This window comes from Oncorhynchus tshawytscha, linkage group LG24 (assembly GCF_018296145.1).
Source record: "Oncorhynchus tshawytscha isolate Ot180627B linkage group LG24, Otsh_v2.0, whole genome shotgun sequence".
NCBI lineage: Eukaryota > Metazoa > Chordata > Actinopteri > Salmoniformes > Salmonidae > Oncorhynchus > Oncorhynchus tshawytscha.
In genome coordinates this window covers 3,070,228-3,095,565 of record NC_056452.1, presented here as the reverse complement: position 1 = coordinate 3,095,565, position 25,338 = coordinate 3,070,228, and the positions used below count along the sequence as shown (strand labels likewise).

The window sequence follows — 25,338 nt, the reverse complement described above, 5'->3', positions numbered from 1 at the left end:
AGTCCATATTTGGGATAGACCATTTGAGATTTTTGGCAAGCCCAAACTAACGGTAATGATGTAGCTGTGAAGTGGTGTTGTTGAGCATTTGCACTATCTATTTCCAATTGGTGTCCTTCACATCGTGTCTGCCAGGATAAAAAATTGTGACAGTTACACCCATTTAATCTAATCTAGAAAACACACCTGGTTAGAGATGTCAAGCTTCATTCACAAGGAATAAGTATGGGAATTGTTGCTAAGGAACTGAGAATTTCACTCCTCTCCTCAATAGTGGATGTGACCAAAAACATTGAAAAAGCAATATTTCAATTCTGAATTGACTAAGCAATGAGCATGACTGACTATGGTTTACAATGACATTCCTCAACTAAATGTTAGTCATGTATTAGGTATGCCACTAGTAAGTTATATAAACATTGAAATACTGTCAATTGAATAGAGCAACCAACATGTTTTAAAAAATAAACAAATGTTTATTTAAGCTCACAGTTACAGTCTATGTTTTTTCATTTGGGGTGGAAACTGATGTCACATGACCTGATGTATGGCAGGCCACCCCAAAGACCAGTCCAATGCTGATAACATCTTTTGCCAAGTTTTGCTTTAAATGTCACAAAAAGATGTCCTCAACCAACCGGTTCTCCTGCTTAGTCCAGGAGTTCCAAGCATTTGGTCTCAGTGCAAACAAACAAGAGTGAAGGGGCTGAAAATGTAAGAATTTCCACATTACATAAAATAAACTATAACGATGCTATACAGTGTAAACAGCATTTACCTTACAGTGTAAATGAGTTTTCCTTCCAGGTCTAAGTGTAAAAAGAAATCTATTCAGAAAAGCACACTGGAACTGTGTGTTCAGATAAAAATATATGATGTGGAACAAACATGCTGCTCTTTGTGTAAAATAAGCCATCACGTCAGATCTATTCATGACAATTCTATCTGCAACCGTTCCACAACATCCACGACTATTTTGAATGTGGCCCAGAGAAGAGAACTGGGGAACACAAAGATAATTTATGATGAAAGACTATAAGATGGTGGAGATTTCACCATTAGTCTTTTTTCTTGTTCTTTACAATGGGATTCTCTCATGCATGTTTGCACGTTTTAACATTTGACTCCTAACCCATGCACATTTTTTTCCAGTACATTGTTTGTTACACACAAATGCTACTTTGCCATTTTAAAGGAAAGTTTCACCCATTTTGAATGTTATAATATTTTTGTGCATCTCTGAGCGATGTTCTATCGATTACCAGGGTCTTTTCATGTTATCTTGTGTATCTGAACTATTTCCATTCAAGCAGGCAGGAATTTGGCCAGTAAGACATAGCATTGCAATAAAGCCGCTCTCATTACACTGGAAGTTAATAGGAATATGACTTTCAGATCGCGAAAACATCTATCATTGGTCAGATTTCAATACTTACCGATGTCATAACGCAAGGGGTAGTCTTCTCTTAAATGAACCACTGATCATAATTTAGCAAAAATCCTACCTCGAAAAATGTGTCATTTCAGAGGGTCCAGCACATTTCTCATATTTGTCTGCCTCTTCAGTCCAGGGAGTATTGCATGGTGCCGTTGCGAATGTCAGACCTCTGTGAGGTACGTCGATCTGCATGTTGAACATGGTGAGATTGTAGACTCCTAAATTGATAGTGCAGTTTCTTTAGGCGAATTTACAGATAACTAGCTACTTCACATGCTGATATTGACTTTGGCATTATTGTATGTAGCTACGTTTGCTTGCTTGCTAGCTACCTACCTAGCTACTGTAGCCAGCCCATAGAGACCATTCCATTGGGGGGTTTGTAGTCGACTTGAGCTGCAAGATTTCCACAACGATTTCCACCTGTTGCTACCAACCTTATTATAACGACACAATTTTAAATATTGTTCTCACATAGTGTTCTTTTAACACTGTAAATTATAAGAATTAGCGGTTTTGGGTAGATTTTTCCTTTAAGAACAGTAATAGTATGAACAATAATTATCTAACACTTATACAGGGTGGTAAATTAACACCAACCACATGCTGGTAGTTTGGCATTGCCTGGAATAATGTCTATTCTTACCAGACACATTGGCGGGTGGTCATGCAGAGCATTTGAGTGCATTTTTCTTTTCTAAATCCAAAGCCCACATGTAAAAAAAACATTTAAGTGTGAATATGCGTGTCAACTCTGGAAAATAGAATCTCAACGCTATAGTGGTGAAAGCATGATGGGGTACAGTCTTTTCTGTGATTTACATTTTTTCAGGGGGAAATGTGGCTGGTGAAAAATGTGAGTGGCTGGTAAAATTCGGGCATCCACCAACCACTACGTCTGGTCGACCAAAAAGTTAATTTCACACCCTGCACACACACACAGAGTCACACTCAAAACCAACACAGAGTTATTTCATTCAAATGAGAGCATTTGAGCCTGACACTCATGTGTCAGACTAATTCCCAAAGTGTTTGAACAGAATGGTACACCTGACAAGAAGGCTGGGGAGCAAGGAAGGGGGGTTCTTATCATAAAGTAACTGCTGTTTGCAAAGCATTCACAGGGATCCAGGAGTGTTCGGTTAAGGTGAAGGTGGTTGGTAGTAACCTGGTTTGGTTAAACATGCCCCATCCCATCTTAACCCAAAATTATTCCTCTACCCTGCCACCTATATACCTCCTTGGCTGTTTTTGTAGACAGCCCTCTCCCATCCCCGATCCCTCCATGCCTCCCTCCATCACTGCACAGTCTGTTCGTTGGCAGTGCTGCCAGAGTCTTGGGGTTTCATGACGTCAGGGAGCTCTGGAGGGCTGGAGAATGCCCCCACCTGCAGCTGCTCAAACATCTCATCTGAAGAGGGGAGAAAGAAAGGGGGCTCAATAACACAGTGTACTAACATTACAGCCTACTGAGGACTACAGAGGACAACAGACTGAAACGGTGGTCAGTAGTAGCTGGGCGGCAGGGTAGCCTAGTGGTTAGAGTGTTGGACTAGTAACCGGAAGGTTGCAAGTTCAAACCCCCGAGCTGACAAGGTACAAATCTGTTGTTCTGCCCCTGAACAGGCAGTTAACCCACTGTTCCTAGGCTGTCATTGAAAATAAGAATTTGTTCTTAACTGACTTGCCTGGTTAAATAAAGGTTAAAAAAAAAAAAGTTCATTCACTGGTCAACTGACTAATCAAACAGTCATAGCACACCTGTCTATATCTAATCTTCATTTTCAATTGGAAGATCCTTAACTTTCCTGAAGGACAGCACAACAAAATCCTAGGCCCTCCCCAAACGTACTGCTCTCATTGAAAACAATCGAGTTGCTGTTTTTTAAACGCATTTTGTTCAGAAGCACCCTGTAAGTCTGTACCTTGTTAGATAAGAATATTTAAAAATCAGAGGAGCCTGAAGCTCTCAAAACTTGCATAACTAATCCAAATCCAATAGAGGGGGACTACACTGGGACTGGTGACAGTAAAGTAGCTGGAGGAGTAGTTAGTGTAAATTAATGTACCACTCATTCGGAAAGCCAGTCCAACAGTGCCTGGGGCCTGAGGTCTTGCAGTCTGGTTGGTGAAGCCGCAATCGCCAAGAGTTTTACTGTCTTCTAGCAACTGGTCATCCTGGGGAAAGAAAGAGATGATTACATTTGCTAATGTTACTGAAAGTCATGAGACACTAAATTATGTTGTAAAGTGACGACTAAATCTGACACTGTTGGTGGTGGACCCAAAAGCAGATTTTTTTCCCTTTAACATTTACTTGACTGTTTAAACTGAGGCTAGCTCACATTTGATATAAGTTAAAGAAGTTAACTTTCTGGTGAGATGGAGATGCCTCTTGAAAAATAATATAGCTATAATATAGCTAACAAAAACACATTACATGGCCAAAATTTGTGGATTTGACTATTTCAGCCACACGCATTGCTGACATGTGTATAAAATCAAGCACACAGCCATGCAATCTCCATAGACAAACATTGGCAGTAGAATGGACCATACTAAAGAGCTCAGTGACTTTCAACATAGCACCATCATAGGATGCCACCTTTCCAACAAGTCAGTTCATCAATTTTCTGCCCTGCTGGAGCTGCCCTTGTCAAATGTAAGTGCTGTTATTGTGAAGTGGAAACGTCTAGGAGCAACAACGGCTCAGCCAAGAAGTGGTAGGCCACACAAGCTCACAGAACGGGACCGCCGAGTGCTGTAACGTGTAGAGCATAAAAATCGTCTTTCCTTGGTTGCAACACTGACTACCGTGTTCCAAACTGCCTCTGGAAGCAACGTCAGTACAATCATTTTTTGTCGGGAGCTTCATGAAATGAAAATGCTTTTCATGAAGCTCCCGACAAACAATTTGTGCGCAATGCCAGATCAGAGGCAATAGGGATGACCAGGGATGTTCTCTTGAAGTATATGAATCTGACAATTTTCTTGTCCTGCTAGCCATTCAAAATGGAATGAGTACTTTTGGGTGTCAGGGAAAATGTGTGGAGTATAAAGTACATTATTTTCTTTCAGAATGTAGTGAAGTAAAAGTAGCCAAAAATATAAATAGTGAAGTAAAGTACAGATACCCCAAAAAACTACTTGAGTAGTATTTTAAATAATTTTTACTGAAATACTTCACACCACTGCCTACAGAGCCCTGACCTAAACCCCATTGAACACCTTTGGGATAAATTGGAATGCCGACTGCGAGCCTGGCCTAATCGCCCAACATCAGTGTCCGACCTCACTAATGTTCAAGAGGCTCAATTGAAGCAAGTCCCTGCAGCAATGTTCCAACATCTAGTGTAAAGCCTTCCCAGAAGAGTGGAGGCTGTTATAGCAGTAAAGGGGGGACCAACTCCATATTAATGTCCATGATTTTGGAATGAGATGTTGGACGAGCAGGTGTAGTGTATTAGTAATCGCGTAACTCCACCTCAACCCAACTCACTACTAAGGTAGAACCTGTGATACCTTGAAGAGCCTCTGTTCCTCAGGCTCTCTCTTGAGAATTCCCTCTACAATGCGCTTCAGCTCGTAGACGGTGGTGGACTCTTTGGCGTCTGTGAAAATGGTGGTCTTCTGACGCCGGATCATAAGGAACACATCCTGAGAGAGAGGAAAGAAAAGGGGTGTATTAATTCATTATTAATTACATCTTGCAATGCAAACGGAAGCAAACAGAGCAAACGGAACGAAACTGTGAGGGACCTACCTGAATTTGTCCAATTAAAAAAAAACATGTTTGGAGTAAACGGTTTCTGTTGGAAAACGTTTTGCAACAGACAGCATGTTTTGCAACAGACTCTGAGTAATGAATACACCACAGGAGAAGGTGTTTGTTAAGTATACACACAAATACAGTGCACATCAACAAGTTAGCATTTAGTAAGCCTGGAGAGAGTTATTTCAGCATTATGAGTGACCCAATTATGACTCATGATACATGATACAGCCCATAAAATACATTTTAGGCTGACAAACACAATATTGTCTTATGTCTACTGTTATTGACTAACTACACTCAGTAGGGATGTAAAACGTTCAGGCTGCTGCACAGAAACTATGGAGGCTCTAGTCTACTTTGAAGACTCTAAAGGGAATACCTAAACTTCTGTACTTTTTCAATACTACACTGAACAGAAATATGAATGCAACATTTAAAGTGTTTTTCCCATGTTTCATGAGCTGAAATAAAAGATCCCAGAAATGTTCCACATGCACAAAAACGTATTTATCTCAAATTTTGTGCACACATTTTTTTTACATCCTTGTTAATGAGCATTTCTTCTTTGCCAAGATAATCCATCCAGCTGACAGGTGGCATATCAAGAAGCTAAATAAGCAGGAGCAAATTATGCCGAGGAGTTGAGCAGATGTTAACAAACCGAGCTCTTCAAAGTTATCCTATACCTATACTATATATATATATATATATATATATATATATATATATATATATATATATATATATATATATATATATATATATATATATATATATATATATATATATATATATATATATATATATATATATATAGTTGTTTGTTAACATCTGCTCAACTCCGCGGCATAATTTTCTCCTGTTTAATTAGCTTCTTGATATGCCACCTGTCAGCTGGATGGATTATCTATCTATATTATATATACACAGTACCAGTCAAAAGTTTGGACACACCTACTCATTCAAGGGTTTTTATTTATTATTATTATGTATTTATTTTACTATTTTCTACATTGTAAGTCAAATCAAACGTATTTGTCACATGCGCCGAATAAAACTGGGGCGAGACCTTACAGTGACATGCTCACTTACAAGCCCTTAACAAACAATGTATTTTTTTTAAATAAGTGTTAAGTAGAAAATAGATAAGTAAAAAAGTGTTAAACAAATCATAATATATTTTAGATTTTAGATTCTTTAAAGTAGCCACCCTTTGCCTTGACAGCTTTACACACTCTTTGCATTCTCTCAACAAGCTTCACCTGGAATGCTTTTCCAACAGTCTTGAAGGAGTTCCCACATATGCTGAGCACTTGTTGGCTGCTTTTCCTTCACTTTGAGGTCCCTTGAATGAGTAGGTGTGTCCAAACTTTTGAATGGTACTGTATATACACTACGGTTAAAAGGTTTGGGTCACTTAGACATTTCCATGTTTTTGATATTTAAAAAAAAAATAATTGTCCATTAAAATAACATAAAATTGGTCAGAAATACAGTGTAGGCATTGTTAATGTTGTAAATGACTATTGTAGCTGGGAACTGATACTTTTTTATGGAATATCTACATAGGTGTACAGTGGCCCACTATCAGCAACCATCACTCTTGTGTTCCAATGGCACGTTGTGTTAGCTAATCCAAGTTTATCATTTTAAAAGGCTAATTGATCATTAGAAAAGCCTTTTGCAATTATGTTAGCACAGCTGAGAACTGTTGTCCAGTTGAGTATCTGGAGCATTAGCGGGTTCTATTACAGGCTCAAAATGCCCAGAAACAAAGATCAGACAGATCAGACTCTTCATAATTAATTGATCGTCCTCCAATAATCTCAGAAGGTTATTTGGTATAATTCACCTTGCTAACAAAAACAAAATACCTAGTGTTGCAGTCTCCCTCAACACCGAAAAAGCCTTTGATAGGGTCGAATAGCCATATGTCTTTTGTGTTTTGGAATCGTTCGGTTTAGGCACGGTTTGTAAACTTGCTTTTACAGTGCCTTGCAAAAGTATTAATCTCTCTTGGCGTTATTCCTATTTTGTTTCATTACAACATGTATTTTAAATAGATTTTTATTTGGATGTCATGTAATGGAAATACACAAAATAGTCAAAATTGGTGATGTGAAATTATAAAAATGACTTGTTTCAGAAAATTCCAAATATTGTAAAAGTGGTGCATCCATATGCATTCAGCCCCTTTGCTATGAAGCCCCTAAATAAGATATGGTGCAACCAATTACCTTCAGAAGTCACATAATTAGTTCAATAAAGTCCACCTGTGTGCAATCTAAGTGTCACATGACCTCAGTAAATATACACCTGTTCCAAAAGGAACACCACTAAGCAAGGGGCACCATGAAGACCAAGGAGCTCTCCAAACAGGTCAAGGACAAAGTTGTGGAGAAGTACAGATCAGTGTTGGGTTATAAAAAAAATATCAGAAACTTTGAACATCCCATGGAGCCCCATTAAATCCATTATTAAAACATTTAAAGAATATGGCACCACAACACACCTGCCATAACAGGGCGGCCCACCAAAACTCACAGACCCGGCAAGGAGGGCATTAATCATAAAGGCAACAAAGAGACCAAAGATAATCCTGAAGGAGCTGCAAAGCTCCACTGAGGATATTGGAGTATCTGTCCATAGGACCACACTCCACAGAGCTGGGCTTTACGGAAGAGTGGCCAGGAAAAAGCCATTGCTTAAAGACAAAAATAATCAAACATGTTTGGTGTTCGCCAAAAGGCATGTGAGAGACTCCACAAACATATGGAAGAAGGTACTCTGGTCAGATGAGACTAAAATTGAGCTTTTTGGCCATCAAGGAAAACGCTATGTCTGGCACAAACCCAACACCTCTCATCACCCTGAGAACACCATCCCCACAGTGAAGCATGGTGGTGGCAGCATCATGCTGTGGGGGTGTTTTTCATCGAAAGGGACTGGGAAACTGGTCAGAATTGAAGGAGTGATGGATGGTGTTAAATACAGAGAAATTATTGAGGGAAACCTGTTTCAGTCTTCCAGAGATTTGAGACTGGGACAGAGGTTCACCTTCCAACAGGACAATGACCCTAAGCATACTGCTAAAGCAACACTCGAGTGGTTTAAGGGGAAACATTTAAATGTCTTGGAATGGCCTAGTCAAAGCCCAGACCTTAATCCAATTGAGAATCTGTGGTATGACTTAAAGATTGCTGTTACACAAGTGGAACCCATCCAACTTGAAGGAGCTGGAACAGTTTTGCCTTGAAGAATGGGCAAAAATCCCTGTGGCTAGATGTGCCAAGCTTAGTACCCCAAGAGACTTGCAGCTGTAATTGCTGAAAAAGGTGGCTCTACAAAGTATTGACTTTGGGGGGGTGAATAGTTATGCATGCTCAAGTTTTCTGTTTTTTTGTCTTATTTCTTGTCTGTTTCACAATAAAAAATATTTTGCTTCATCAAAGTGGTAGGCATGTTGTGTTAATGAAATCATACAAACCCCGCCCAAATTCCAGGTTGTAAGGCAACAAAATAGGAAAATAGGAAAAATGCCAAGTGGGGTGAATACTTTCGCAAAGCCACTGTAGATCATGTTAATGACCAATGATTGAGAACTGTGTTTTATATAAGCGAAATCTTACCGTTGTCTGTCTTTGACCATCAAGCATAAGATTTATTTTAGATGGTCGCCTATGGGCTTCACATAATAACCTGAAGAACCTCTATAAACTCAATCTGTCCAGGCTTGTTGCAAAAGGTGGCGGGTGACATGTGTAAATGGATTGACTTGCCTCTTACTCCACTGGGTAGAATTCATGTAATTAAAACGAATGTTCTGCCCAGATTTCAATCTCTCCCCAATCCCTGTGCTTGCAGCAATTTTTTACTCTCTCGACAAGCTGACCAGATGGTTTATCTGGCACGGCAAAACTCCTAGGGTTAGCATGGACAAACTGACCTTTGATTACGGTCACCGAGTCAATGTGTGGAGGTACAGGTTAGTCGAGGTAATTTGTACATGAAGGTAGGGGTAAAGTGACTATGCATAGATAATAAACAGCGAATAGCAGCAGTGTAAAAACAAGGGGGGTCAATGCATATAGTCCGGGTGGCCATCTGATTAGCTGTTCAGCAGTCTTATGGTTTGGGGGTAGAAGCTGTTAAGGAGCCTTTTGGACCTAGACTTGGCGCTCTGGTACCGCTTGCCATGTGGTAGCAGAGAGAACAGTTTATGACTTGGGTGACTGGAGTCTTTGACAATTTTTTGGGTCTTCCTCTGACACCGCCTAATAAATAGGTCCTGGATGGCAGGAAGCTTGGCCCCAGTGATGTACTGGGCTGTACGCACTTCCCTCTGTTGCGCCCTACGGTCAGATGCTGAGCAGTTGCCATTTCCCTTGTTTACGATGCTCTCATGTCAGGATTACCACTAGCTGAGCTAGATAAACATCTTAGAAGGGAAAAGATATGGGTCTTAATCTTGAAGAGGGACTATGGAGTGACCTATGCAGGGACGGTGTTACATCCACATTGAACTCCAGATACAGACAGATACAGTTTAATTTCCTCCATCCGCTCTGTCACCCCATCTAGATTGCACAAGTTCAATCCTGGTATCTCCTCCCTATGTTTTAGATGTGGCTCAGATGAAGGAACATTCCTCCATTCCACTTGGCAGTGTTCAAAACGACACAATTTCTGGCAAGGGGTATGCGATACCATATACTCAATTCATGGGGCTGCATTCCCTTAAGACCCTGAAGTCTGTCTACTGGGTAACTTTACTAATTCCAATCTTAGGCAAAGTCATACTATAAAGCTAACAGAAATTTAGCAAGCGATTGCCAAGAAATGTATTGCCAAGAAATGGATATCAACCCCCTGCCAGTTGCAATGTGCTATCTGAAGTTAATAGTTGTTAATAGTTGTATCCCACTGGAGAAATTTACTTACTGCTTGAAGAATAAGTCAGAGACATTTTACAGAATTTGGCAACGACCTTTATGGATTTTATGGAGAGTCTCCCCTCACATCCCATTGATTGCATCTCTGTATAATCCTCATGTAATATGTAGCCTACTAAAGGTGACCATGTCTCTTCTTTTAATATATATTTTTTGCATTTACATTTGTGTTTGTTGTCTTTAATGCTATTATAACTTTGTTATATTGTTGTCTGTCTTCTCATTTTAGTTTTGAATGTTCTTAATTGGAAAATGCAAAAATGTAATATTCAACAACAACAAAAAGAAGCTGATTAAACAATATGATCATTAAACAGGTGCACCTTGTGCTGGGGACAATAAAAAAGGCTACTATAAAATGTGCAGTTTTGTGACACAACACAATACCACAAATGTCTCAAGTTTTGAGGGTGCGTGCAATTGGCATGCTGACTGCAGAAATGTCCACCAGAGCTGTTGCCAGAGAATTGAATGTTCATTTCTCTACCATAAGCCGCTTCCAACGTCGTTTTAGAGAATTTGGCAGTACGTCCAACCGGCCTCACAACCGCAAACCACATGTAACCATGCCAGCCCAGGACCTCCAAATCTAGCTTCTTCACCTGCGTGATCGTCTGAGACCAGCCACCCGGACTGCTGATGAAACTGTGTGTTTATCGATGGCAATGGAGCTCTGTTTTTCCCCAGTAATTTAATCCTCCCGTGTATGATAGTTTTTGCCTTCCTCACTAACGATGCCTTTTCCCTATTCCCTGCCCGGATTTTCTGTTATCAACCTATTGCCTGATCTCCGGGATGACGTTATTAGCCTTTTCCCTGCCTGCACTGTCGTCTTTTTTGGACCCCTGTGTATGACCTTCTGCATGCCCCTGGACCCAACTACCTGCCTCCTCCTGTGGTCCTTTACAAATAAACACCCTCTGCGCCCTGCGCTTGAAACCAGCTCTCTGTCTACCATCGTGTTCATTACAGTCACCAGCCTTTTCTGAGTCAAGATCACTTTAGCAGTCAAAAAGCAAGCCGAGATCTACCAATCAGATAATTCTTTTAACATGACTTAAAAAATGTATGCCATGCAACATTAACCAAATAAGAACAGTTCTGTAGGAATGAGGTTAGTGCAGTAGGTCTAGGGATGTAATGGATCACCGTTTGGTATGTATTGTTGTTTTGGGGTCACGGTTCAGTTTCAGTACAGCGGAAAAATGAAATGCCAACAGTTACTGTAGTTCATTTTTATTTTGGCAAAATATATAAACTAACCCAGGAACATATAAAATGGGTTTCATTTTTGGCCTAATTCCGTTATTTCATTCTAGGTTTCAGATTTGGATTGTTTTTCAAGTTCCACACTTGTTTTTATAGAGAAACAACAAAATTGGTTCTAAGTCCACAACAATGCTTAAACCACAGGAGGTGTGTAATTCCCCTCCATATAATACAGTATGATACAACACAGTACACTAATACAGTTCACACTCAAAAAGATTAGCATACTAGAGCAAGTGTAAATTATTTACCCAAGAGACCATACAGCTGGCTACATCTATGGGCTTTTATGTTTTTCTGTCTTGCATAATGTGCAGTAGCAACAAATATTATATATGTAACCTATTGGATAACGGCACAATCATTTGGGCTTTTTTGGACTTGGGCTCATTAAATCTATTTAATGTATGACTCATCAGGCTCAGGTAGCATCAGACTTTAATTTTCGATTAAAGCGCTAATCAAATCCAGACATAGGCCTATTTAGATTGCTTTTGAATGACACTTCCGGTTTAGGCCGGAAATACCGGGTTACCAAGGAGAAAAGTGATGTTTTCTACGGATGGAACATTTGTAAAATAGCGGGCACATACTCAACCCTAGTAGGCATAGCCTATAGGCCGAGTGTTAGACTATAGGCCCCAGAATATACACTGCTCAAAAAAATAAAGGGAACACTAAAATAACACATCCTAGATCTGAATGAATGAAATATTCTTATTAAATACTTTTTTCTTTACATAGTTGAATATGCTGACAACAAAATCACACAAAAATTATCAATGGAAATCAAATTTATCAACCCATGGAGGTCTGGATTTGGAGTCACACTCAAAATTAAAGTGGAAAACCACACTACAGGCTGATCTAACTTTGATGTAATGTCCTTAAAACAAGTCAAAATGAGGCTCAGTAGTGTGTGTGGCCTCCACGTGCCTGTATGACCTCCCTACAATGCCTGGGCATGCTCCTGATGAGGTGGCCTGGACTAAAGCATCTGCCAACTCCTGAACAGTCTGTGGTGCAACGTGGCGTTGGTGGATGGAGCGAGACATGATGTCCCAGATGTGCTCAATTGGATTCAGGTCTGGAGAACGGGCGGGCCAGTCCATAGCATCAATGCCTTCCTCTTGGAGGAACTGCTGACACACTCCAGCCACATGAGGTCTAGCATTGTCTTGCATTAGGAGTAACCCAGGGCCAACCGCACCAGCATATGGTCTCACAAGGGGTCTGAGGATCTCATCTCGGTACCTAATGGCAGTCAGGCTACTTCTGGCGAGCACATGGAGGGCTGTGCGGCCCCCCAAAGAAATGGGGTGACTGACCCACCGCCAAACGGTCATGCTGGAGGATGTTGCAGGCAGCAGAACGTTCTCCACGGCGTCTCCAGACTCTGTCACGTCTGTCACATGTGCTCAGTGTGAACCTGCTTTCATCTGTGAAGAGCACAGGGCGCCAGTGGCGAATTTGCCAATCTTGGTGTTCTCTGGCAAATGCCAAATGTCCTGCACGGTGTTGGGCTGTAAGCACAACCCCCACCTGTGGACGTCAGGCCCTCATACCACCCTCATGGAGTCTGTTTCTGACCGTTTGAGCAGACACATGCACATTTGTGGCCTGCTGGAGGTCATTTTGCAGGGCTCTGGCAGTGCTCCTCCTAGCACAAAGGCGGAAGTAGCGGTCCTGCTGCTGGGTTGTTGCCCTCCTACGGCCTCCTCCACGTCTCCTGATGTACTGGCCTGTCTCCTGGTATCGCCTCCATGCTCTGGACAATACGCTGACAGACACAGCAAACCTGCCACAGCTCGCATTGATGTGCCATCCTGGATGAGCTGCACTACCTGAGCCACTTGTGTGGGTTGTAGACTCCGTCTCATGCTACCACTAGAGTGAAAGCACCGCCAGCATTCAAAAGTGACCAAAACATCAGCCAGGAAGCATAAGAACTGAGAAGTGGTCTGTGGTCGCCACCTGCAGAACCACTCCTTTATTGGGGGTGTCTTGCTAATTAATTGCCTATAATTTCCACCTGTTGTCTATTCCATTTGCACAACAGCATGTGAAATTTGTCAATCAGTGTTGCTTCCTAAGTGGACAGTTTGATTTCACAGAAGTGTGATTGACTTGGAGTTACATTGTGTTGTTTAAGTGTTCCCTTTATTTTTTTGAGCAGTGTATATACACTACCGTTGAAAGGTTTGGGGTCACTTAGAAATGTCCTTGTTTTTTAAAGAAAAGCACATTTTTTGTCCATTTAAATAACATAAAATTAATCAGAAACACAGTGTAGATTGTCAATGTTGCAAATGACTATTGTAGCTGGAAACAGTTGATTTTTTTATGGAATATCTACATGTAACTTACAGTGGCCCATTATCAGCAACCATCACTCGTGTTATAATGGCACTTTGTGTTAGTTAATCCAAGTTCATCATTTTAAAAGGCTAATTGATCATTAGAAAACCCTTTTGCAATTATGTTAGCACAGCTGAAACCGGTTCTGACTGAAAAAGCAATAAAACTGTCCTTCTTTAGACTAGTTGAGTATGTGGAGCATCAGCATTTGTGGGTTTGATTACAGGCTCAAAATGGCCAGAAACAAAGAACTTTGTTCTGAAACTTGTCAGTCTATTCTTGTTCTGAGAAATGAAGGCTATTCCATGCGGGAAATTGCCAAGAAACTGAAGATCTCGTACAACGCTGTGTACTACCCCCTTCACAGAACAGCACAAACTGTCTCTAACCAGAATAGAAAGAGGAGTGTAAGGCCCCGGTGCACAACTGAGCAAGAGGACAAGTACATTAGAGTGTCTAGTTTGAGAAACAAACGCCTCACAAGCCCTCAACTGGAGCTTCATTAAAATGGTACCCGCAAAACACAAGTCAACAGTGAAGAGGCGACTCCGGGATGCACACACACAGTGCATTCGGAAAGTATTCATACCCCTTGACTTTTTCCATTTTGTTACAACCATATTCTAAAATGGATTTAATAAAAAATACTCAATCTACACACAATGCCCCATAATGACAAAGAGAAAACAGGGTTTTAGATTTTTTTTGCTAATGTATTAAAAATAAAAAACATATTTACAAAAGTATTCAGAGCCTTTGCTATGAGACTCGAAATTTAGTTCACGTGCATCCTGTTTTCATTGATCATCCTAGAGTTATTTCTACAACGTGATTGGAGTCAACCTGTGGTAAATTTAATTGATTGGACATGATACAGAAAGGCACACCTGTCTTTCTAATTGTCCGTAGAGCTCCGAAGGTCCCCCACTGTTGTGTTGGGCACCTTCAATGCTGCAGAAATGTTTTGGTACCCTTCCCCAGATCTGTGCCTCGACACAATCCTGTCTCGGAGCTCTACAGACAATTCCTTTGATCTCATGGCTTGGTTTTTGCTCTGATATGCACTGTCAGCTGTGGGACCTTACATAGACAGGTGTGTGCATTTCCAAATATTTTTTAAATAGGGCTGTAATTTAACAAAATGTGGAAAAGGTCAAGGGGTCTGAATACTTTCCGAATGCACTGTGTAGATACATATTAGTTAATGATTTGGACACTTTAAAAAACTGTGTTTTGACATTGGGCTATTTTTCAAAATGTCTTGTCTACAGGAAGTAGAAACAGCATCATTTTCAAAGTAAGTTTTTGAAATATAAATTGAACTTTCAACATTAATTTCCAATGGTATAGTACTTAATCAGGTGAAAACAGCTGTATCAGTCCAAAAACATGCTGTGATTGATATATTTGAATGATATACCAGAAATCACCAAAACGAGTTTGCCCTGCCTACACTGAAGATGTTTGATCATTCTTTAATAATTGCCAATACTAGCCAAGTGTCAAGTCTATCACGCTGGCTAGCTTGCCACTTAACTCTGTAATAAATATGGAGGAAGCCATTGATGTCATCACCCCATTGTTTCCTATGATAATTCTCAGTGGCGCGTTTGAAGATCAGGAAGTGTCATTTCAGCGTGTCACCATCTTGCTACATGGCAGAGCTTTCAAGTATGGGTAGCTGTAAGCCCAATATGGCGACCAGAGTATCGGCGTGTCGAACGGAGTGGGTGTATGGAAAGCTTATCAGCTAACTGGGCAGATTTGTTGCCACTCAATGTTTTGCGTGGCTGATTGGTTGCACGACGCGACGAGTAGATACGCCGGCGACTTGAAGTGCTTCCTTACCTGTTGGGAAGTCTGCGGCATTCCCCGTATGATCGGTGAGAATTTACATATGGCAAATGGACGGTCCTTTACTACTTGGTATCACGGTCGTGTCGCCGGCAGTAGCTAATGTGGCGATTTTGTTCTCTCACACAATTTTATTTGAAGTAGGATAGCAACCTGCACAAGAAAAAACTAATATTGATTACTATCTAGATGTCACCTTGATAAATAGCCAACATACAGTCGACTACTCAATGGGGAGGTCATGAATACCAACACCGGGACACAGTGCCCTTCACTCCCACTTGACAAGCACTACTGTCCTGCAATGGTGTGATCCCAAGTAACCAATATCAGGGTTCCTCGGATGGGGCCAGTGTCTCCTGACCCCTCCTGTCTCAGCCTCCAGTATTTATGCTGCAGTAGTTTGTGTCGGGGGGCTGGGGTCAGTTTGTTATATCTGGAGTACTTCTCCTGTCCTATTCGGTGTCCTGTGTGAATCTAAGTGTGCGTTCTCTAATTCTCTCCTTCTCTCTCTCTCTCGGAGGACCTGAGCCCTAGGACCATGTCCCAGGACTACCTGACATGATGACTCCTTGCTGTCCCCAGTCCACCTGGCCATGCTGCTGTTCCAGTTTCAACTGACCTGAGCCCTAGGACTACCTGACATGACTCCTTGCTGTCCCCAGTCCACCTGGCCATGCTGCTGCTCCAGTTTCAACTTCCACCTGACTGTGCTGCTGCTCCAGTTTCAACTGTTCTGCCTTATTATTCGACCATGCTGGTCATTTATGAACATTTGAACATCTTGGCCATGTTCTGTTATAATCTCCACCCGGCACAGCCAGAAGAGGACTGGCCACCCCACATTGCCTGGTTCCTCTCTAGGTTTCTTCCTAGGTTTTGGCCTTTCTAGGGAGTTTTTCCTAGCCACTGTGCTTCTACACCTGCATTGCTTGCTGTTTGGGGTTTTAGGCTGGGTTTCTGTACAGCACTTTGAGATATCAACTGATGTACGAAGGGCTATATGAATAAATTTGATTTGGTTACAGTCACAGTAAGCACACACACACAAACGCATGAAACAAGAGTACACCAAACATAAAAAATAATCGTCAGTTTTATAACTATTTACAAATTAGTGTAAAACAATGAAATATGACTCAAGACATCCTCTGGTTTAAAAGGCCAAACTCTCGTGGTACGGTAACTCCATTGTACTGTAGTTGCGCGCTAAGAAACTGAAGAATTAAAAACTTTCAGTGAAATTGCAGCAAAGTGCTTCGACACACCCACAATTTCCTCACGCCAAATACTTTCCTTGACACCCATTCGCCCATACTCCGGTTGCAATATAGTCCAACACACACATAAAACCTAGCTGTAAAACCCGGTAATGGTTCCAATCGTTTATGCGCTTGGGATTTTAGAACTACTTAATTTAAAAAGTCTGTATTTCGTGTAGGCTTACCCAAGTGGGACATTTTGATAACCATTAAAATCTCTCAGACAAGGTGAGTTGTATCAATATATTCGCCTCTTTAAATTAAAAAAAAAAAAGTAATGTGAAACGCTAATTACCAAGAGAAGACCTGAGCAAGACCACAAATTCCTGCACGTCATCTCTAGCCGAAACGGTCAGCTACCGTTCACCAGCAAGATCAGAGACCTGTGTCCAATCCATTAATTTGTCCCCTCTGTTTCAGCTAGCTAGTTGGCACAGCAGTAGATTAAACGATTGTTTTACTTAGCCTAGATCATTGTTTATACAGTATGTCGACTTGTCTATTTCAGCCCTTATAGCATTTTTAAGGATGAGCATAAGAGCATTAAAAGGGGAGAAGACCAATAAAGGCTTGCCATGTGGAGAAGTGCATCTTAGCAATACAATGTGTTCTATACAGCTGTTAACATTCAAGGAAAGAGCCATTTAATTATATAATCATTAACCAGATTACCCCAGATACCAGACTAAGTAATAATTCAATATAAATATCCTATTGACATTCAAAATGGGCTTTGTTTAGACATCTAGCCTCTATTTTCATGACCAGAGAAATCTACAAACGGGCACACTATTGATTTATTAGTAGTGGTACATGCATTAACAATCTTGATTTATAGGACCCTATATGACATGTCAAGTGATAAAATCCCAAGTTATCAATTAAAAATGTTATCGATAAACAACTTGTCCTCATGTGAAAGTTAATTTATTAAATATTCTACAGCTGTAATGTCAATCAAATCATACTTTATGAAGTCGAAGGATTTCTATATCAAGGAGGATCTTTCAGCCTCTGAACACCATCCTTACTGGCATCGGGTCCAAGGTCAAGCGCCACATCACTGGAAGGGACACCTGCTTCATTGTGTGGACCACCAAAGCCTCCATAACATGACAAACTCTGGCAGACTCGTATTGCTCCTCCTGCCAGTACCTGTTTTCAGCAAAAATATTTCACATAGTTCATACACACACACGGCTCACAAAACAAGTTCCATTACAAGTTTTGCTCAAAGCAGCCAATGAAAGTAAAATAAAATGTTATTGGTCACATACACATGGTTAGCAGATGTTATTGCGAGTGTAGAGAAATACTTATGCTTCTTGAGCCGACAGTACAGCAGTATCTAACAATTCCACAACAAATCCTAATACACACGATCTAGTAAAAGAATGGGATGCGAATATGTAAGTATAAAATATGGATGAGCAGTGAGAGCAGCTAAGATGCAGTATATACATATGAGATGAGTAATGCGAGATATGTAAACATTTATTTTTAACCTTTATTTATCTTGGCAGGTCAGTTAAGAACAAATTCTTACTTTCAATGACAGCCTAGGAACAGTGGGTTAACTGCCTGTTCAGGGCAGAACGACAGATTTGTACCTTGTCAGCTCGGGGATTTGGACTAGTAACTGGAAGGTTGCAAGTTCAACACTAACCACTAGGCTACCCTGCCACATACTTAAAGTAGCATTATTAAAGTGACTAGTGCTCCATTTATTAAAGCCAATGATATCAAGTCTGTAGGTAGGCAGCCGACCCTCTCTGTGATAGTGGTGGCTGTTGAACAATCTGATGGCCTTGAGATTGAAAAACAGCTTCTATCGCAGCTCCGATGCACCTGTACTGACCTCGCCTTCTGGATGGAAGCAGGGTGAACAGGTCATGGCCCGGGTGGTTATTGTCCTTGGATCTTTTATGCCTTCCTGTGACATCAGGTGTTGTAGGTGTCTTGGAGGGCAAGTAGTGGTTAACTTTATCATGGGCACAGTGGGAATTTATACTGTTTCTGTGATGTTCAAATGATTTCTTATCCCGTGTCTTACTTGCTGAAGGCCCCAATCATCCCTGACTATCTGATATTGTTGAAGTGAAAAATGAATAAAGATCATTCAAACAACTAGAATAGTTTATATTACATTCAAGTTCTCCTCAAAGCAGCCAACTAAAGTAATGTAGTTATCATAAGTTCAAATCACAACAGATGGTCTGAATGCATCTCCACAGTTTCACAACTCGCATTACATTTTATCATGGGCACAGTCGGAATTTATATCTATGATGTTAAAATGTCTTACACCCAGAGTGAGAGAGTACATCACTCCCAGCAGATCCCCTTGCCGAGGGTGGCGTTGATCATGCACTGCTTCACCTTATGTTTAAAAATGGGTACAAAGTCAACATTCTGATGCAGCTACAAATTCAATGTTTCACACAATATTGTATCATATTTGATGCGTTACGGACCTGTCCGACCACAGGCTCGATTTACTGGAGTCTCCAGAACCGGATCACACTGGAACAGGATGTCCATGCACAGGATGGCCTGAGGGATGCACTCCTGTTGGACTGAAAAACAAAGAGACATTTGTTCAGTGTTAGGTCTTTTTCAATGCTGTATCTCCATCTTTATCTGGACAGAAAACATATTGTTTATAATACTCATTCATCATCGTTTGTTCTCGTTTCCCAATCAACAGTCTGAATCTTCCTCTTCTGCCATGGTGGATGTGCTACCTTTTCTGGTAATTACAGGGCCATTTCTTTTTCCCACCAGAAAATGACAGCTACATACCAGAGTGTTGTCACTGGGTTTCCAGTCCATCCATCTGAAAGACAAAAACACAGGTTAAGTTACTTTTACTAGCTAGGTTGATTACTAAAAATCATATCTACATTATATATACACAAAAGTATGTGGACACCCCTTCAAATGAGTGGATTCCACTATTTCAGCCAAACCTGTTGCTGACAGGTGTATAAAATCTAGCACACAGCCATGCAATCACCATAGACAACATTGGCAGTAGAATGGCCTTACTGAAGAGCTCAGTGACGTTCAACGTGGCACCGTCATAGGATGCCATTTCTCCAGTTCACCACATTTCTGCCCTGCTAGAGCTGCCCCTGCTGTTATTTTTGAAGTGGAAACCCCTAGGCGCAACAGCTAAGCAGCAAAGTGGTAGGCCACACAAGCTCACAGAACGGGACTGCCGAGTGCTGAAGCGCGTAACAATCTGTCCTTGGTTGCAACACTCACTACCAAGTTCCAAACTGCCTCTGAAAGCAACCTTGAGAGCTTCATGAAATGTGTTTCCATGGCCGAACAGCAGCACACAAGCCTAAGATCACCATGTGCAATGCCAAGTATCAGCTGGGGTGCTGTAAAGCCTTCTCTGAAGTGATGAATCACGCTTCTCCATCTGGCAGTCTGAGGGACAAATCTGGAGAACACTACCTGCCTGAATGCATAATGCCAACTGTAAAGTTTAGTGGAGGGAGAATAAAGGCCTGGGACTGTTTATCATGGTTCGGGCTTGGCCCCTTAGTTCCAGTGAAGGGAAATATTAAACGCTAGAGCATACAATGACATTCTATACGATTCTGTGCTTCCAACTTTATGGCAACAGTTTAAAAAAGGATCTGACCCGCCCCGCCCTCAACCCTATTGAAGGCCTTTGGAATGAATTGGAACGCTGACTGCGAGCCAGGCCTAATCGCCTAACATCAGTGCAGGACTGCACTAATGCTCATGGCTGAACAGAAGCAAGTCCCTGCAGCAATGTTCCAACATCTAGGGGGAAGCCTTCCCAGAAGAGTGGAGGCTGTTATAGCAGCATATTAATGCTGATGACTTTGGAATGAGATGTTCGACGAGTAGGTGTCCACATACTTTTGGTGATGTAGTGTATATTAAAATACCATAACCAAGACTTGACTATAGTTACAGTAAAATAGACTGGGCTTTTGTCTATCTGCACATCTAAAATCCTACTATGTGGATGTGACATTTCTACTGAGATGGAGGAATCTGGAATGCTCAACTAGATGATCAGGACAGTCGATGGTACTATTTGCCCAAAGAGGTGAAGTTTTGCGATGAGTTATACAGCTGTATGTCTGAGTAATTCTCAAGAGGCAAGTTAAAACCCTCAGCCATACAGTCACTAAGGAGGACTAACAGTGATAGGGGGATCATCTGAAAGGGACTAACATTCAGGGATGGAAGAAAAGGATTTTGTGCACTGGCCAGCTGACCGTGATTTCTACATTCAGATCCTAAAGCTGTGGCATGTGATGTTTATAAAGGAAAACTGTCACTGCTGTGTCAGGCTAGTTTGGCACATTGTCTACTGCCCAGTCTGAAAAGTAATAGCGTCGGGTACTATGATTAGTCATGTACAGCAGATGCACTCGTTGAACAAAACCGTTTGTGTTTCGTATGGGGAAAACATTGAGGTCACAAGTAATTTGTGAGCCAGCCAGCCAACGTTAGCTAATGGAGCCAACTTGCCTACTAGAGCATAAAATTTAAACTGGCCACCCACCAAATGCGGGTAAAGTTAAGTATTGGCAGGTAAGAATATCTATTTCACCATCCACGTTAGCGGGTGTTCAATTTGCAGGTCTCTACAGTGAAAACTTGACATTAGCTGAATTTTTAAAATGTTTCAAGTATGAGCACGTGTCAGTTTTAGGGTTAGAAAAACGCTGAGGTATATGTTTAATATTTCTGCTGTTTTCTTTAATAGCTGCAAATTGCACAAAAATCCTAAATCCCACCTCGCGCAGAAACATTCCCGGGTAGGGGAGCTGTGCGCGATGAGTGAAGTACTGATTGATTCATTTTTGGAAGGGCTGCACACAGGGAAAAAAGTTGGTCTAATTTACTCAAGTCGACAAAGTGAGACTTCGTCCTCGTGTTTCTGGTTAATTACATTATTTTGTTCACAAGCCTGGTTGTTTTTCAACATTAGTTTGAATCTGTTGCTTCAACAGAGTAAAGAACCCAAAACTCACACGTGACAGGTTGAGTGGCCTCGTTACCACGGTGACCTCCCGCCCTTATGGGTAGCATAACATTGTGTGCCATTTTGATTCGTGAGAAAAAAATGAAATTGAGCAATATACCACATTACTAATATATATTTTTTAGAAATATTAAATAGCATGGTCATCCTTTTTTTAAATGTAATTATGGCAACAAAAATCATTTTTAATCTACCTGCCACAGTGGCTGATGGACCCAAAAGTTACTTTCGCCTGTAGCCAACCAATGTGCCTAACTAGCTAGCCCACCAGGCGATATTTAGCTAGATAGCTAACAGTTTACAGTTCATGTAGTCAGTGTTTTAAGTGGTGACATGCTAGCTAAGCAACTATTATTGCCACGGTGCCGGCCTAACATTAACTAGAAAGTCTGACTCCATGAACGGTGAGTTAAAAGACTCAGCTAGCTAAATATCCCTTCCCTTGTGGGCTAACGCTAGCTAGCATGTCACCACATGAAAAAAAGTAGCTGGCTAGCTCACTAAAGGCATGTCAATAAAAAGGTCACAAGTAGTCATTATGCTAGCTTTATTTTTAACTTGTAATGAAGGTAACGTGCATTGTACAACTAACACTAGTCGGTGGTTATCTAGCAAATTTAAGCACCTAGCTAAACAGATCCTTGATCTAACCAAAATTGCTTGTTAGCAGCTAGCAAACAGGGCTTACCTTATCACATGGCTCCAGCGACGCCTTTCACTTAAGAGGTCGGAAAACGATTTAAAAAATGCACGTATGCTTATTGGAGTTGTGGTTACAATCCGATACATAGCACAGATGCTTCTGATCAACGGAGAGACCAAAGGTTCGCTACAAAAAGAGGGTGATTAATAAATTATAGTAATTTTAAAATGCTACGGTAGTTACCTAGATAATTTTAAAAAATACGCACAATATCAATTATTTACACGAGAAACTAAAAATGCTAGGATATGTACGTCATTTGTTAGGTTTCTTGCTACTTAATGAGTATGTACGGATAAATGTTCCTTGGGGTTGATGTCAAAGCTTGCGACAAGATTGTGTAGTAAGATAACGAAATGCTTATGTGGCTTTTTGGGGGGGTAATTTGCACGGTTATCAGAGTCAGCTTACACGAAACACACCGTATGTTAAACGTATTTCTAAAAACACTTCACCTGGAAATGGTTCCAATAGTTTTCGTTTTACCGCTAGGTTTTATGACGCATACTGTGGTATTCAATTAGGATGCACCCTCTTCTCAGTTCTTGGTCACATCATATACAATTTTGAACCCTCAAGGCGAGGGGGCAGTCGTTCTCTAGTTGATACCCTGCATTGGTTTGTTTGGTCAACAAGCCTGGCAAAAGCCTTGTTTCCCGTCATTTAAAAGCCTGAGCCTGATGCAACTAGCTGGTTAGCATCTCGCCTAACCACAGACTTGCCATAACCAAGACCACTTAAAGTAGTTCACTACGCATTTGTAATATTATTCTGTTTGCCACAATACTGACTTAATTTTGGCTAGCTAGTTTTAACTAAAAGCGTCAGCTTAGCAAAAGCTAGCTATCAAGTTATTCGGTAAATTAAACCAAAAATAAGGCTGCTGATTCAATAATACAACATTCCCAAAAACGTTCGTCTCCTTAAATACAAAAATGTTCCTAGAAACTACATGCAAGCTTTCTTGAAAACTCACCATTTCAAGTAGATTGTTGCGACAGTCGCCTCACGGTCAGTTCTATGCAGAATGCTTGAATCGTCCCTAGCCTTACATTAACCATTTGAAATGTCAACATCAATTAGGTAGGGACGTCCCGAGAATAACACCGCCCGTAGCCCCAGACTGCACTGCGCGGCCGGGGCGTATTCAAACATTAAGGTATAAACAAAGATTTTGGATAAACTGACAAGATACTTCTCTCTCCGCCCTAACAATGGGAGTCATTGTCCACAAAGAGGCATGTTGGGCTCCGCCCATTTCTCTCTTTGGATTGGTGGTTGTCTAATTATTTTAATAATGTTTAATGAGGGTTGTTGACGTCAACCCCCTGTATAAAATGACGAGAGATGCTATGCTACCTGCTTTCATATGCATATAGCCATCTCGAGACAACTCCGATATTAACCCATTTAATCCCGATTTTTCCCATACATGAAAATATCCAAATCCTGTGTCATTAGTAAATCCTTTGAAATAATCTTATCTTTTTTTTTTTTTTTTTTAACATTTTCATGGAAAAGTAGGTGAAAAAGTGTGTTTTATGGTCGGTCATGGGATAATGTAATGTATAATGAATTAACATATTTCTCCTATGCAGTCATCAAAATTCTTAAATAACCCAGCCCAGTTATTAACACATGTAAAACTCTCTCACTGGCAGTCCCCAGCATTGCTACTAAAATGCCCCATCACATTCTCCTGTGACTATTTTACATATCAAAAACCCTTATGCAACACCGATACGAATACTGAGAGCAAAGACAAAAAACAACCATCAACATATTTCAACATTGTTACTTTATTGTAACATTGTTACTTTAGTACAACATGTACTGAAACATTAATATTGTAACTTTATTGTAACATTTGAAGTTGTACTTTAGTGCAATATTCATTATAACATTGTCATTGTGACATTTTAGTGCAACATTCACTAACAACTGTATAGCAGTCGTGTGATTCATTCACATTGAACATACAGGTAACATTTAGGATCGAGGTAGCCTGTAGAATATGCATTCAAGTAGAGGCCTACACTGAACAAAATAAAATAATATATCAGAGGTAGGCTTCAGAACCAAGTGCATGATTAGTTTGTGTATCACTATTTTGAACTACGATCATTCAGACCTACTGTCATACAGTACGTCTTGAATCAATTGACCTTTTTTTCCAAAAACATTTCAGTCATTCTGATTTTTTGTTGTTGTTGACTTTGACAGTCCGTTGTACTGCTTATCCTCACCCTTTGACTTTTCCATTCTTCTTTTATTGGCTTTTTCATTCACTCTTATCTTCTTTTCCACTGTCCGTGGTATATCTTGAAGCACTCAATGTGCAGTGGCGCTTTGCATTTCTGACATGCATAGGTAGTGCGTTTGTCACCATTTGTCACATCTCTGGAACCGGTGCATCGTGTTGATTTGCCAGTGAGAAGCTTTGTCATATCTTGCCTGATCTTCAACACTAGCAGCCAGTAGAGATCTCCTTCCGTGACTCAGTGGTTTCGGGCCAAACTTTTGCATAAGAGACTGTGCCGCTATCCGTGAGAACGTGAGCAGGTCAATGATTTCTCCCATAATGTCTCTTTAAAATAAATGGCTGTTTACGAGTGCACTGTTGAGAGACCATGCAAAGATGGGCCACCACCACTTCTTAGACCTGATGGAGATATGGTATCTTGAAACC

The 25,338-nt window shown here is 40.8% G+C and overlaps 1 protein-coding gene across 8 annotated transcripts; it reads right to left on the bottom strand.

Annotated features, from left to right (window-relative positions):
- Positions 1-455: 455 nt before the first annotated feature.
- On the bottom strand, positions 456-23,865 carry LOC112223866 (elongin-B). Of its 8 annotated transcripts, XR_002949373.2 has the most exons (6): positions 23,626-23,844; positions 22,635-22,775; positions 19,711-19,744; positions 19,383-19,484; positions 18,767-19,287; positions 17,688-18,063 (listed from the first exon to the last, which is right to left on the bottom strand). XR_002949373.2 is itself a non-coding variant. In XM_024387161.2 (4 exons), the coding sequence occupies exons 1-4, from the start codon at positions 23,626-23,628 to the stop codon at positions 2,737-2,739; spliced, it is 360 nt and encodes a 119-aa protein (XP_024242929.1). In that variant the 5' UTR covers positions 23,629-23,865; the 3' UTR covers positions 456-2,736. The 8 variants fall into 8 exon arrangements, 1 of the variants encoding a protein (XP_024242929.1); XR_002949375.2 differs by lacking the exon at positions 22,635-22,775 and having other exon boundaries at positions 18,767-18,866; positions 19,214-19,287; positions 19,383-19,744; positions 23,626-23,852; XR_002949374.2 differs by lacking the exon at positions 22,635-22,775 and having other exon boundaries at positions 18,767-18,991; positions 19,214-19,287; positions 19,383-19,744; positions 23,626-23,847.
- Between the last annotated feature and the right edge of the window lie 1,473 nt (positions 23,866-25,338).